The sequence below is a fragment of the Tupaia chinensis genome, unplaced genomic scaffold (assembly GCF_000334495.1).
Source record: "Tupaia chinensis unplaced genomic scaffold, TupChi_1.0 Scaffold000086_1, whole genome shotgun sequence".
Classification (NCBI taxonomy): Eukaryota; Metazoa; Chordata; class Mammalia; order Scandentia; family Tupaiidae; genus Tupaia; species Tupaia belangeri.
In genome coordinates, this window is record NW_006159548.1 from 6269323 (window position 1) to 6283828 (window position 14506).

The 14506-nt window shown below is 46.6% G+C and overlaps 1 protein-coding gene across 1 annotated transcript in view; it reads left to right on the forward strand.

Annotated features, from left to right (window-relative positions):
• Positions 1-14506, forward strand: part of SHROOM3 (shroom family member 3) — a 55577-nt gene that overhangs the window by 24212 nt on the left and 16859 nt on the right. The window contains exons 4-8 of the mRNA XM_027769753.1: positions 32-263; positions 311-744; positions 4950-5023; positions 10738-11646; positions 12818-13321. Of these exons, the coding sequence (XP_027625554.1) occupies positions 32-263; positions 311-744; positions 4950-5023; positions 10738-11646; positions 12818-13321 (2153 nt within the window). The remainder of the gene's footprint in view (positions 1-31; positions 264-310; positions 745-4949; positions 5024-10737; positions 11647-12817; positions 13322-14506) is intronic.

Here is a 14506-nt window from a genome sequence, read left to right on the forward strand (position 1 = left end):
GGCTTCGGCCTCCCCGCACACGCCGCGGGAGCGCCACAGCGTGACCCCGGCCACCGAGGGCGACCCGGCCCGCCTGGCGCCCCCCACTGCCCGGAGAGGGGCACGCCGGCGCCTGACCCCCGAGCAGAAGAAGCGCTCCTACTCGGAGCCCGAGAAGATGAACGAGGTGGGGGTGTCGGAGGAGGCCGAGCGCCCGCAGAGGAAGGGGCTGCGCTTCCCCGAGAGCACGGTGGCCGACCGGCGCCGCCTGTTCGAGCGCGACGGCAAGGCCTGCTCCACGCTCAGCCTGTCGGGGCCCGAGCTGAAGCAGTTCCAGCAGAGCGCCCTGGGCAGCCCGGCCCCGCCACACCCGCAGGCCCCGGCCTGTCCGCAGCCTCCAGCCTCGGGTCGCTGCGGGAGGCCAGCCTGCAGCCGCACAGGGAGGCCTCCTTCCTGCAGTTCGCAGCCATGGAGCCCCCGCAGGCCCCCAGAGATCGTAGCAGCTCCTTCGCTGGTGGGCGCCTCGTCGGGGATAGGCGTCGCGGGGACCCCCAGACTCCGAGAGAGCAGTTCAGTGGAACTAATGGCGGACCAAGGGGCACCCAGAGGATGGTCGGGACCCCTGGAGAGCCATCTCCTTGGGGGGCTGCCGGCAGGAGGACTGGAAAATCCATGTCAGCCGAGGACCTGCTGGAGCGCTCAGATGTCCTGACCGTCCCTGTCCACGTGAGGTCCAGGTCGTCGCCCATCGCAGACAAGCGCCAGGTATGTGCATCCGGGGGGCCCTGGTCTAGGACCGTCCCTGGTAGCTTTAGTGGGTGTCCCCTACCTCTTTGCCTCCCTCCTTACTCAATTTGCCTTTAAAATGCAGGAAAGCAGCATTTGTTTTCATGAGGTGATTCCTTTCTCAGTGACCCTACCTGCTTTCCTTACAGAGATTATAAAATGTGTGTGTGTGTGTGTGTGTGTGTGTGCACGCGCGCGTGTGTGTACCCGTGCACATGTGTAGTTATATAGATACTATTTTTTTTAGGACATCACCCAGTGCAGGAGTGCTTGCTTAGGAAAAGTTATCTTTGCTGTGCATGTGTTTTGTTTTGTTTTGTGTTTTGTTTTGTTTTCCCCCCTTCATGGACTGTACAAGAATATTTTAAAGATTTTAACTTTGCACCCGCTTCTTTTCTTTTGCATTGGCAAAGTAGAACTGTTGACACTGGTCGTCACTGATTGCTGAGTTTCTGGCTCTCAGCTAAGTATGCTTTCCATGCATTACCTTGCTTACTCCTCAGGAGACTCGTGTGCAGTAGAGCATAGCTGAGCACCAGGCCCTTCTAGCAGTTCTTAGCCAAGGATGCTTTACATTTGTATGTCATTTAATCCTCACAATAATCTGACGCAGGAGAGAATACTATCCAGATCAAGCCCAGGTCTCTGGCTCCCTTCTGACTTCTTTCTGTGTATTATCCTGGTGAGGTGGGAAACTCACTCAGACTCCCACATGAAAGGATTTTCTAATAAAGGCTTCAAACACTGAAGATTATGAAATGTTTTCCATTGGCAGTTTCAAGCAGAGCTAGGACTAGAATCTGAGTGTTCAGACTCCTTGGAGTCTATAATTTCCCTACCTAATTCTGAGCCCATCCTTGAGTTTTGCTTCCCCTGGAGGTCAGAGATCTGCTTCAGGGTTCCCTTCCCAGCTAGAAGATCCTAGGAAATTACATACATGGTAGCACAGGGGAAAGGAACATGCCCTCCTTTACCCAAGTTCAGATTATGTTTTCTCCTGCAGAGAAGTCAACCATTCAGCCAACATGTGTAGAACATGTATGAAACGTGCTGTATTACATGCTGAGTCACAAAGGAAAAAAAAATAAAGGCTCCTGTCCCTGACCAAGTAACTTGACCTTGTATGTAAATACTCTCACATGACTATTGAATGTTTTAGGTGTAATGATCAATAATATGCATTGGAAGGGAAAGTAATTCTAATTCTAGTTGAGGGAATCTGAGAGAACTTCTCTTGAGAGAGATGGGATTTGAACGCGGCTTTAAAGGATGGGCAGGATATTGACAAGGAATTGGGGTATGTGTGTGGGAGGAGGGGCATTAGTCAGAGGAAACTGCTTAGGCAAAGATTCAACAGTTACCCATTGAGAAGTTTGCTGTGTTGTTTCCAAAACAAATATGCACACAAAGCCTTCTGAGAGAAAATAACTACACCTTGCCAGGTATTTTCTATTCAGAATTGTTCAAATTTTTTTTCTTCCCAGTATAAACTCATACCAGAAAATCTAGAGGCAGTCCTCAATAAGGCTTCAGTAGCCATTTTCATTTCTTTAGAATGAAGAACAGAGTTAATTTCCCCTCTGATCCTACCACTAAAACGTCTTTTTTTTTAATTTTAGAGAGAGATTTTTGCTATAGGGTGCGTGCATTCACTGGAGAGACAGAAAGTGAGACATCACCCCCCCGGGGGGAATGGTCACATCGCAGTCCCTTCTCCATTCTCTTCTCGGGATCTTGGGTACACACACACACACACACATGCCCAGCGAAAGTTTTAGGTCCAGCAATGTAATCATTACGCCATCTGCTGGTCCCACCACTAAAACTTTTTAAAAAATCTTATATAGAACATATAATTTCAGCTCATTTGATGAACTTCGATGAACAGTAGGGTTACAGAAAAACAAAACTAAGAGTAGTTAAACTTTATAGTCTATTTGAGCAAGAGATAAGTTCTAGAACCAAGTAGCGCTCAGACCTAACACACTGAGTTTTTATGTCACTTTTATCTGGCAGTAAATACAACCCACCACATATGCAGGAGGAAAAGGAAATGATATAGAAAACCAACCTGATTGGCTGCAGTTGGCATTTGCCTTATTTGGACATGATTTGGCAGCTTTCAGCCTGGGGTGGCTGAGAGGTTGGCCGCTGTGATTGGTTGAGGCACAGTTGCTTGGTTACTAGGTTTAAGCTACTCCTTGGGTAGGGGACAGGTTGCTTGCACTTCATTTAGGTTGCAGCTCAGTGTCTACAGAGACTAGTTTGGGTCAGATTTTGTCATGCCAGTGTGGACACAGACAGGCCAAACCTATCCATTAACAGTAGCTAACAGCATAGCAAGCCAAATGTTTTCTTCATTTCTCTCTGCATGTTCCAAATGAAATGGAAACGCGTAGGTGAAAACGAAATCTATTGTTTATTCTCTGTGAATAAACAATTGTGTTGTGTTGAGAAATTGGTTGGATAGCTTGGAATGTTATTTTTCTTTCCCCAAAATATTCATAAGCCTGGCCACTTGGAAGACAGAGCTAACACACCAGTGATGTAGAGAAGTGAAGAGACTCCGTCAAATACCAATTACATTACTTTATGTTATTTTGAAAACTTTCTAGAAAGACCATTGAATGCAGAACAGTATTTAGGTACTTTGTTCATAATGAAAAATAACATATTTGTATTTTAATCGGGGGCTATGAAGGCAGAGGAGAAATATTTCCAAACAAGTACTTCTTTTGTGCTGCTTTGCTCCCACAAATTCTGAAAATAGGTTGTCATGCCCTGTGTTGTGATTGTGCCAGGACTGCGTTCTGGAGCTTCCTTCTCCCGTTCTCCCACCCAACAACCAGGCCTTGCCAGACTGGAGAAGTGGCCCTGGATGAGGTCTGCTCTGCATCCTCTCATCATCTAACTTATTTAAAGTTAAAACTAGTTAAAAACAGAGTTAGTCTCACCATACAGCTAAGAGTGGTTGTTTCCAGACCAGTGTTCTGTGTTTTCTTATTTCGAATTAATTAGTCATGTCTAGCTAGGTGTTTGATTCTTCTCTTGCCTTCTACAAACTTTGGCCCTTTTTAGTGTTTGTTAATACCTTTACTGGGCCAAGAAAAGGAAAGGGGGTGTAAAGCAGTCCTTTGGAGAGGGAAAAATGGTGAAATAAATTAAATGAAATTAAATTTATTGATTATACATGAATTTAGTCTTTCCGCTTCCTTCCTGTCTCTTATTATCATAAATCATTGAGACTTGAATGTATTGTCACCATTAGCAGAACCATAGTCTTTTTTTTTTTTTTAAGAATTATTTTATTTAACTTTATTTATTTATTTTAAAATTTGACCAGAGAGGGACAGAATGAGAGAGAGAGAGGGAAAGTGTGAAAGCAAATCGCCAGGTCTGGGACTTGAACCGTGTTGGCCATGTGGGAGTCCAGCACCCTTCACCACCACGCCACCTGCTGGCCCCAGAACCATAATCTTCATCATAGACCTGATCACATGGACCTAAATTTATACAGCCGAAAACTGATCTTAAAGCCTTTCAGGACACTAGCGTATATGTATATATGTATTTATTTATATATATGTAATACCTTATTAAAACAAATAAAAGCTATCCCTGAAAGGTCCCCAGAGTTAGTGACATCACATGTGGGTGAGAGTTCCCCCAGAGAGTATTTATTGCTACACAATTAAAAGCCAGGTTCACAGATTCTCTATAGCCCAGAACATTTAAGATTTTTGCAAAATTAAATAAACTGTTATTTCCTTTCCATCTCCCATATTTTTTCCATTCGTGTTTCAAAACTTTGGGCATCCACTTCATTGTCATCATCATCATATTTAAAGAATAGCAGTTGTTTTAAACTCTGGAGGTCATTGTTGTCGGACATTTCTTAGGAAACATTTGTGTTAGGGAGGCAGCTGGTGAGACAGACTGAAGTTCAAATGCTGGCTCTGCCCTTTTTGACCCTGGGCCTAAATCCTCATTGATGGAGGAAGGTTCATAATGCTTCCTGGAGCTTTGAGGATTAAATGGGAAAGAAACCTAAGAATGGCACCGTGGTGCGTGGCAGCAGTAGGTTGCCAATAAGTAAGTGTTCCTCCTCCTTTTTACCTCATACCCTGGGTAAGTTTAAGTGCCTATTTATTGGTAATGATGCTGTGTATTTCTTGTGTTTGAAGGATGTGCTTTTGGGGGAAGACGGTGGCTTTGGTCTTGTGAAGGATCCATGTTATCCAGCTGGCCCTGGACCTGGGTATGTATGTGTGTTTACGACGCCCTCTGCCTGTGAATGCTGCCGGAGTTACCCTTTCTGTTCCTCTCTGCGAGAAGTTGAAATGCGATGTTGTCGTGTCACGTGCTGCCTACTTTGACTTTCCTAGGCCTTGGGAAATTTTTCGTTTTTTATTTATAAATGTCATTGTGTATGAATGACACTTGTTCACGGTAGTTTTGAATGTATGCTATTGAGAAAATGGCTGACTTCTAAAAAGCCAGAGGAATAATGAATGAAGATGCTCCTCTCAGCGTAGCCTGTGGCTGTCATGCAGGGGGCCTCTTTTATGTGGCTGGGCTCTCCTAGTTTTGTGTGCAAAGCATTAGGTCTGGTGACCAAAGTGCTAGGGAAAAGAATGGCGATTTCATGAACAGTTTTATAGAGTAGTACGAACTCACAGCAAACACTGGAGGGGAAAAATAAATCTCAATATATAATTTTTAGATACAAGATAGAAAGTAGCTGAAAAGTAATTTTTTTAGGTCGAAAAATACAATGGTCATTTATTTTTTAATTTGAATTTTTGAACTACTCTCATGGAGCTTAATAAGGAGAAATTTCCAAAGAGGGTTTTTCCTTTGACCACATGTATGTAGTTTTAATGCAGCATCATAAAGCTTTCTACTTAATCTGTCATAACTACCTGATAATACACTTAACCCTCCCTATAACTTAGCCATGTTTTGTGAAGCCAGTTTCTTAATTTTCTTACATGCCATTCATTGTTTCTCTCTTTCTGCATCCACCTTCTCTACAGTGTCCCTCCACCAACACACACCTCTGCTACTGTTATATAAAAGCAGCCACCGGAACCAGCAGTTAGCCATAATGGCTATGTCACTGAACTCCCGTGTAGTTGACTGCAGTTCGAGTCCCAGACCCACTGGCTTAAACTCATGCTGGGCACGTGTGCATGCATGCCCAAGATCCCGAGAGGAGAATGGAGGAGAAGGGATTGCGGCATGGCCATTCCCCCTGGGGGTGATTTCTCACTTTCTGTCTCTCTTGCAAGCACATGTGCCCTGTAGCAAAAACCTCTTCAAAAAAAAAATGCAGCCACCATGATCAGGAAGTATTGTTATTTTTTAACTGAAATTTACATTCTTTTTTTAAAAAAATAATTATTTAATTTGATTTATTATTGTTATTTGATCAGAGAAAGAAAGAGAGGGAAAATAAGAAAACAAGACCCTGGGTCCAGGACTTGAACTGTAGTTGGCCATGTGGGAGTCCAGCACCTTAAGCACCACACCATGTGCTAGTCGCTACATTTAGATGCCTTTTATCTATCTTCTTTCTTTTTCTTTTTCTTTCTTTCTTTCTTTCTTTCTTTCTTTTTTTTTTAATATTTTTGCCATGGGGTACATGTACTCACCAGAGAGAGACAGAGTCAGTGAGACAGAAAGAGAAAGTAAGAAATCCCCCCCGAGGAAGGATGGCCACACCACAGTCCCTTCTCTTCCATTCTCTTCTCAGGATTTTGGGCACACATGCCTGGTGTGATTTTTAGGAGGCCAAATTCTTACTCAAATAGCATTTGGTTATGTGGGAGTCCAGTGCCTTAGTCACCATGCCACCTGCTGATCCCTTTTAGCTGTTTTTATTTATTTATTAGTTTCTTTCCCGAGAGAGAGAGGTCGGCACCCTCAGTAAGGTCTTCATGCCCACATCCCTGATAGTAGCCAGGAGCACAGGCTCACCCGTGTTCAGCACTGCACAGAAGTTCCCCTAACACCCAGGCCACCGCAGGTTCTGTCATTAAGTGACCGACCTCACCACCAAAGGCAGCCTCTCACAGTTACGTGCTCTCTCTTATTGCTGTGTCAAAGGGAAGAAAGTATTCAACCTGAGTATTCAAGTATTCAAGCCTCAAGGTGAGGCTGAGGACTTTGGTTAGTTTTGGTGCATTCATGAAGACTAGAGACAAGGGAAAACTAACAGTGACTGAGAGACTGCTAAAGTGGAATTACTCTGAAGTGAAAGATGGAACTCGGCAACAGGAAATCAAATAACTGTTTTAAAATGTGCAAAGGGGGGCCAGCAGATGGCTTGGTGGTTAAAGTGCTGGATCCCACATAACCAACTCCATGGTTTATGTCCCAGACTCAGAAACTTGAAAAACATGGATACGTGTGTATATGTGCCCAAAATCCCGAAAGGAGAATGGAGGAGAAGGGATTGTGGCATGGCCATCCCCCTGGGGCGTGATTCTCACTTTCCCTCTCTCTTTGTCTTTTTCTCTTACAAGCATACATGCCCTCTAGCAAAAACCTAAAAAAAAAAAAAAAAAAAAAAAGGCAAAGAACTTGAATAGACACTTCCCCAATTCTCCAAAGATGATAGACAGATCGCCAACAAGCGTATAAAAAGGTGTCCAACCTCACTAATCATCAGAAAAATGCAAGTCAAAACCACAGGGAGATGTCAGCTCATAATCATCAGAGATAGCTGCTATCAGAAGACCAGAAAATACGTGTTGGCGGGCAGAGAAACTGGAGCACTTGTACACCCTCCATGGGAATGGAGAGGGCCAAAGCAGTGTGGAAAACAGCGTGGAGGCTCTTGGAAACATTAACAATATGATCCAGCAGGGCCACTTCTATGTGTGTCCAGAAGAGTCGGAAGCAGGGTCTCTAGGAGATATTTGCATACCCATGTTCACAGCAGTGCCATTCACAGTAGGCAAGGTGGAAATAACCCAAATGTCTAGCCACAGGTGAATGCTTAAACAAAATGTATTATATACCTACAAGGGAATATTATTCAGGCTTAAAGAGGAAGGCAGTCTTATCACCTGCTACAACAGGGACGGGGATGGTGTTTCAGGACATAATGCTAAGTGAAATAAGCCACCCACAGAAAGACAAATACTGTGTGATTTGACTTCTATGAGGTACTTAGGGCAGTCAGATTCATAGAAACAGAAAGTCAGATGGCAATTACAAGGGAGCAGGGAGAGGGAGTCTTGGGGAACATTATTTACTGGGTATAGAGTTTGGGATTTGCAATATATTAGAGTTTTGGAAATGTGCTTCATAACAGTGTGAACATACTTGACACTACTGAACCATACACTTAGAAACGGTTAAGATGAAATATTATGTTGTAATTTTTTTTTTTTTTTTACTGCAACAAAAATACGCAATATTTTTAAAGGTAAGACTAATTGCTCTCAAAATCCATTCTTAAATACTAGGATTCCTGGATACATATCAACAGACACTGTGGGACCATCTCACACCTTACTATAAAAGGGGCTTGAGGGGACAGCAGGTGGCATGGTGGTTAAGGACACCAGACTCCAACATGGCTGACTGTGGTTCCAGTCTTGGACCTGGCAGCTTCCTTTCTTTCTCTCTCTCTCTCTCTCTCTCTCTCTCACTGCCCTTCTCTGGTCAGATTAATAAAGTTAAAAAAATAATTCTTTAAAAAAAAGGGACTTAAACAAAACCTTTTTTACCCTAAACTTTGTTCCTAAAAAAGCATAAAATAATCAGTATGATGAAGCATTCTCAATCAAACTTAACGTTTAACTCAAATATTATCTTCTAGAATATGCAACATTAGTACAATTTATGTAAACTAAGACCTAACATAACTGAAAACATCACATCATTGTGCTGGATCTTTAAAGGGTATGTGTTTGGGACCAGCAGTTAGTGTAATGGCTATGTCGCTGGACTCCCATGTAGACAACCACAGTTTGAGTCCCGGACCTGGTGGCTTAAACTCACGCCAGGCGTGTGTACGTGTGTGCCCAGGATCCCAACAGGAGAATGCAGGAGAGGGGATTGCGGCATAGCCATCCCCCTTGGGGAGTGATTTCTCACTTTCTGTCTCTTTCTCTGTTTTTTTCTGGCGAGCGCACGCGCCCTATAGCAAAAACCTCTCCAAAAATAAATAAATAAATAAATAAATAAATAAATAAATAAATAAAGGGTACGTGTTTGCTAAATGTTTTAGTGATTGGTACTTCCCCCTTTTAAAAAGTTTTGAGATACAAATGAAGTAAATAAAAGGTCCAAAATTAACATTGACACATCAGAGTCCAGTTGAACCCAAGTCCTTTTTTTTTCCTTTTTAAAGAGAGTTTTTTGCTATATGGTGCGTGTGCTTGCCAGAGACAGAAAGTGAGAAATCACCCTGGGGGGATGGCCGCGCTGCAGTCTGTTCTCCTCTATTCTCCTCTTGGGATTTTGGGCATGCACACACATGTGCCCAGTGTGAGTTTTAAGCTGCCAGGTACAGGACTCGAACCATGGTCGACTACATGAGAGTCCAGTGAGGTAACCATTACACCACGTGCTGGTTCCGAATCCATGTCCTCTTACAGGACGCTAAGTAAAAATGGCTCATATCCTATAGTTTGAGAAGCCACTGGGCAGAGACATCATTTCTCCAGCAGACATTCACTGTGAGGGTACTTTGTGCAGGGGGCTGAAGCCACCAAAACTGTAAGACCTGGGGGTGAAGAACGGCCCCAGCGAACCTCCTGCCTCCGGGTTTCCAATATCCCCACTTGAAAAGCCACCATGAAGTGCAGAGTAGCAGTAGCCAGTCTTAGATACGAAGAGGCTTCTGGTAACGCAGCCATGTCTGAATGAAGAGGGTCTGTGATGGGAAGAGGGTCTGTGCATCTGAGAGAGACAAAGGCAGAGGGGAGAGAAAGAGAGACAGGCCCTTGACCCAACCACCCACATCTGCAAGAAAGAAAAAGGGTGTGTGACGATCTAACCTGCTCCCTGCTCTCTTCCCTCCCTCCGCTGCCTTTTCTCGCCTGGCATGTAGGTGACTTGGGGGCAGCCCTGGCTGTTGCTCTGCGTGGGGCTGAGTCACAGCTCCCCCCGAGGAGTCACATCTGTGAAGTCAGAAGTGCCATCTGTCCTCAGATTCTCGAGCCCAGCAGTCAGGGAGGTGCACATGTGGAATTACAGTGGCTTTGCCGAGGTTCTTCTCCGTGCTCACGTTAACTCCTACACGGCGGGCAGGCAGTGCTGCACTCTGCTTTCTTCGTTTCGTCCTGTGTTTCCCTTTAGAACACGGGAATTGTGTTCTTCCTTGGAGCTTAAAAGTCACCGTTTCCATCACCGTGCATCATATTAGCTTATTAGCCTCAGTCTCTTGTCCAGAGGTACCTGCTTTTTAACGCCTTCGGTGACACACTCTCCTCCCGCTTTTCTTATTTTATTTTTCATTTCATGGATGAAACGAAAGCTCTGGGCGACTGAGAGATGGTTGGAAATACTACCTGCACATTCAGCCGCCCGTGCAGGTGCCTTCCGCAGACCTCCCCGGGGAGCACACCGAGATGTGGCAGCATTTCCCCAGAGCCAGGGGCTGTTCCCTGAAGTAGCTCTGAAGTTTGCTGAGAAAAAAATATACTGTGGGTTTCATATTATGTCCTGAAGCCTCTCCCCAAAATCCCCCTTACCTGCAGTGTGTGCAGGAGGTGGGGGGTGAAAGGGGGTTTATAAAGGAAATACCATGTGACCCCAGACCCCCACATGACCTTTCCCTGGAGGTGCTTAGCCTGACCGTACTGTTCAGCTTGGTTCTTTTGTGAGCTGGGGAGAAGACAGTGTGCGGCATCTCTGCGGGGCAGGGGACTCTTCCCCTTACTCTCATTGGGAACCCTGGGCTCAGTGTTTGCCGCTGTCTGAGCTATAATCCTGTGTCTGTCTGTCCCGTTCCAGGTCACTCAGTTGTTCAGAAAGAGGCAGAGAAGAGATGCCGTTGTTTACACACCACCCTACCCCGGCCAGGGGCTGGGGCAGTTCAGGCTGCAAAGCAGCTGATTGCTCCGCAGCTCCCAAGGAGTGTTCTGGACCCCTGGACCAGCAGAGGCAAGCCAGCAGGACACCATGCCCCAAGCCACCGCCAACAGGAGCACAGGGGCAGCCTCTCGACACCAGGGCTGGGCCAGTGAGCCCACACAGCCCACTTCTGCCCTCTCCTGTTCCTTCCAGCTGCTGCCCACAGGTTGCCACTGATCAGCACCTTGGGAGAGACAGTCAGGCCGGGCGACAGCCCCTTCTTCCATATACCCCTGCAGTGACCCCCAGAAGCAACGGTCACACCCTGCCCCAGCCTCCTAGTCCAAGAGGCCAAGAGCTCAGCCACCCAGAGCAAGGGCTGGAGGAGGGAGTGAGGAAGAGAGTCTCGCTTCAGTGGCCGCCACCGCCCCGGGTGAAGTGGGCCCACACAGTCAGAGGGGACAGCCTTCCTGAGGAGTCTTCCTCTGCGGAGTTTGCAAACCTGAAGCACTATAAGAAACCACAGAGTCTCCCGAGCTCGTGCAGCACTTCTGACCCAGACACGCCCCTCGAGGCCAACAGCCCTCCAGGGAGGATCTCCCTCCGAATATCCGAGTCGGTCCTCCTGGCCTCCCCCCTGCCCCGGGAGGACTGTGATGACGAGGTGTTTGTAAAGGACTTGCACCCCAAGGCCACTTCTAGCCCCACATTTGAAGCTCTCCCCCCACCCCCGCCTCCTCCACCGAACCAGGACACCCTGCTGGACAGCTCCGATGACTTTCCTCCGCCTCCCCCCCAGGCTGTGTGTGAGGGGCCACTGGACAGCGAGGATGGCGGTGGGCTCTGCAGGTGAGCGCGGACGTGTGCAGAGCAGGCCTCCGGCTGGGGATGCGGTTTCCTTGCACTAGATTTCCGTGCCCCAGGCTGCCCAGGCTCTCCCCTGTTGGTCACAGGAAAGCCCTGCATGGAGACTTTGAGTAGGAGTTTAGCTCCTTCAACTGGTGAGACTGTCACTTGTTTGCCTTTGGCGATCGTTGGGTACTGAGGAGTGAGAGTGGTGCCAGGAGATCCAAAACCCAAGAGGCATGATCCACGTCTCTGGCCACAGTGGATTCCAGGGTCCACGTACACACGTCCTCCCTCCCTGGCTGAGCTCTGAGTCAGTGAGAGGGTGAAACGAGAAAAGCCTACAGGAGATGAAAATCGCGTTTATTACTGATAGGTAATGAGAGGTATTAGTATTTATTTATTTATAGGTATTATTGTATTACTGAAGTAATATTCCCGTACCTTCAGTAATAGAGGTATTACTGATAAAGCTGATACTGGAGGAGTTGGCCTCTGTCTGGAAGTAAGTCAGGTCTCCTTATACTGGACCCCAAACTGAACAGGCTTACCTATCTGGGGCAAGCTCTGCTACACAGAGACACACAGATACAGTGAGCCTGGAAGGACGAGGCTGAACTATGAGTGGTTGGCTTGTCCAAAGTCATTCCACACTACAGGAAGGAGTAGAGTAGGGTTCAAGGTCTGTAATGTTTAGAGATCATCTTTTCTTAGAAGCCAGAGAAATGGAGGAAAGCATTTTCCAATACATCATCCGTAGGACAAGTGATCTCTCCTAACACCTCCCCACACACACAAAAAGAAAAACCATATTGTCTGTTAGCAGCTTTAGGGCAGCTTCTTCCAGCACACCAGTGACTTTTCAGAAAGCTCTGGATCTAACGGCAGCTTTCACCAAAACTGAATCCCTGTGGTATCCATCCTCTTTAGGGGATGACAACTTCCCTGAGACCAACTATGGGATTTAGGAGTCCTTTTTGAACCCTGTGGGGTTTTTTTTGAGCGGAGGGTGATAACCTCAGAAAGGCGACTACCTCACCCCAGTGCGGAGCTGGGAAGCGGCTGCCTTAATGAAAAAAGCCTCTCCCCAAGGCTTCCTCCACTCTCCCGTCTTCACCCTTCTGTTGACTCTGCCTTTAACTTCTCTCTCTCTCTCCTTTGGTATCCCTAACAGCTCCACCAGCTCTTCCAAGGTGACAGTGGCGAGAGAAAGGCACATGTCTGGTGTGGCCTATTTGGCAGGTGGTCAGATACCGGCTTCCAGACCCCAGACGTCTGTCAAGGTTTCAGAGGCCAGCGACTCCAGCCCACCCATCATCATGGGCGTTCAGCCCCAACTCAGTGGGTCTCTTGACGAGCAGCCAAGCCCAGAGCCACCACCTTCGGTATGGACCCAAAGCCTCATCCACGAACCAGTCAGTGCAGCTCAGGGTTTAGAAAAGAGAACCAGTTCTGATCCTCAGAAGACCACGGAAGACATCAGAACAGAGGCGCTGGCCAAGGAAATTGTCCACCAAGACAAATCTCTGGCAGACATTTTGGATCCAGACTCCAGGATGAAGACAACGATGGACCTGATGGAAGGCTTGTTTCCCCGAGATGTGAACTTGCTGAAGGAGAGCAGCACGAAGAGGGCCATGCAGAGGACCGTCAGCTACCCGGGGTTCGAAGGCAAGCGGTAAGTCCTTGGGCATGTGCCCAGAGACTCCTAACTGAACTCCTGCCACAGGTTGATGGTAAGTCGAGGGCTATTTCTCTGATATTTTTCTACCTCTACAGAATCTGACCCCAAAGTAGTATTCTAGGTAATTGCCATTAATACCTATCGTTCCTGCTCTCTGTGTCAAGAGCTGTGTTAATTTTTCTACATAAAGAGTAGCTCATTTTATCTTCCCAAGAACCTTCTGAGGTAGCTACCAGTTTCACAGGTGAGGAAATTGGAACTTGGAGGAGTTAAGGCCAAGGTCACAGGATGTATGAGCTATGGTCCCTGAATGTGAACTTGGGCCCTGTGGTATGCCTGCTCTACTAGCAATTCTGTGGTACTCCTGACTCAGCCAACACGCAGCGGCCCCTTCTCTACCGGAGTTACCCTTGCAGAGAACCCTCCAGGATTCATCCTGAGAAAGGAGCAAGTAAAAGTGGTGAGTGTGGAGCCCAGCAGGTGGCATGGTGGTTAAGGTGCTGGACTCCCACATGACTGACCACAGTTCAAGTCCCGGGACTGGTGACTTGCTTTCTCACTTGCTTTCTCTCTCTCTTTTACTCTCTCTCTCTCTCTGGTGACCATGTATACCCTGTAGCAAATTACAAATAATAATGATAAATAAAACTAATTTTTTTAGAGAATTATTTATTTGTTATTATTGTTGATATTATTTTTCACATGAGTTTTGCCAGAGAAAGTCAAAGAGAGAAGGAGAGTGAGAAAGTAAGCTGCCAGGTCCGGGATTCAAACCATGGCCAGCCATGTGGGAATTCCAGCACCTTAACCACCATGCCACCTGCTGGCCCTAAAAACTAATTTTTTTCATATTGAAAAAAAATTAGTGAGTGTGGCTGAGGCCTCCCCAAGGCTGAGAAGAACATGGTCTTAGCAAAAGGATGGGAACCTAGAGAAATAGATTTACTTATTACCCTGACATTCACCTTCAAGGCATTGTGGAGAGTGTTCAAACCCTGAAAATGAAGAAGGGCCTAAGGAGGGCACACCGTTCTGGTTTTGCTCACGAACGAGCCTCTGCCCTGAAGCCCCGAGTGTCCTGTAGCACATGCCCAGTGCCCAGCCACACAGGTGGAAGAACCGTGAGCGATGCGTTTTCATTCTTGTGGTTCCTTCTGGGTTATAACAATAGCTTTTTTT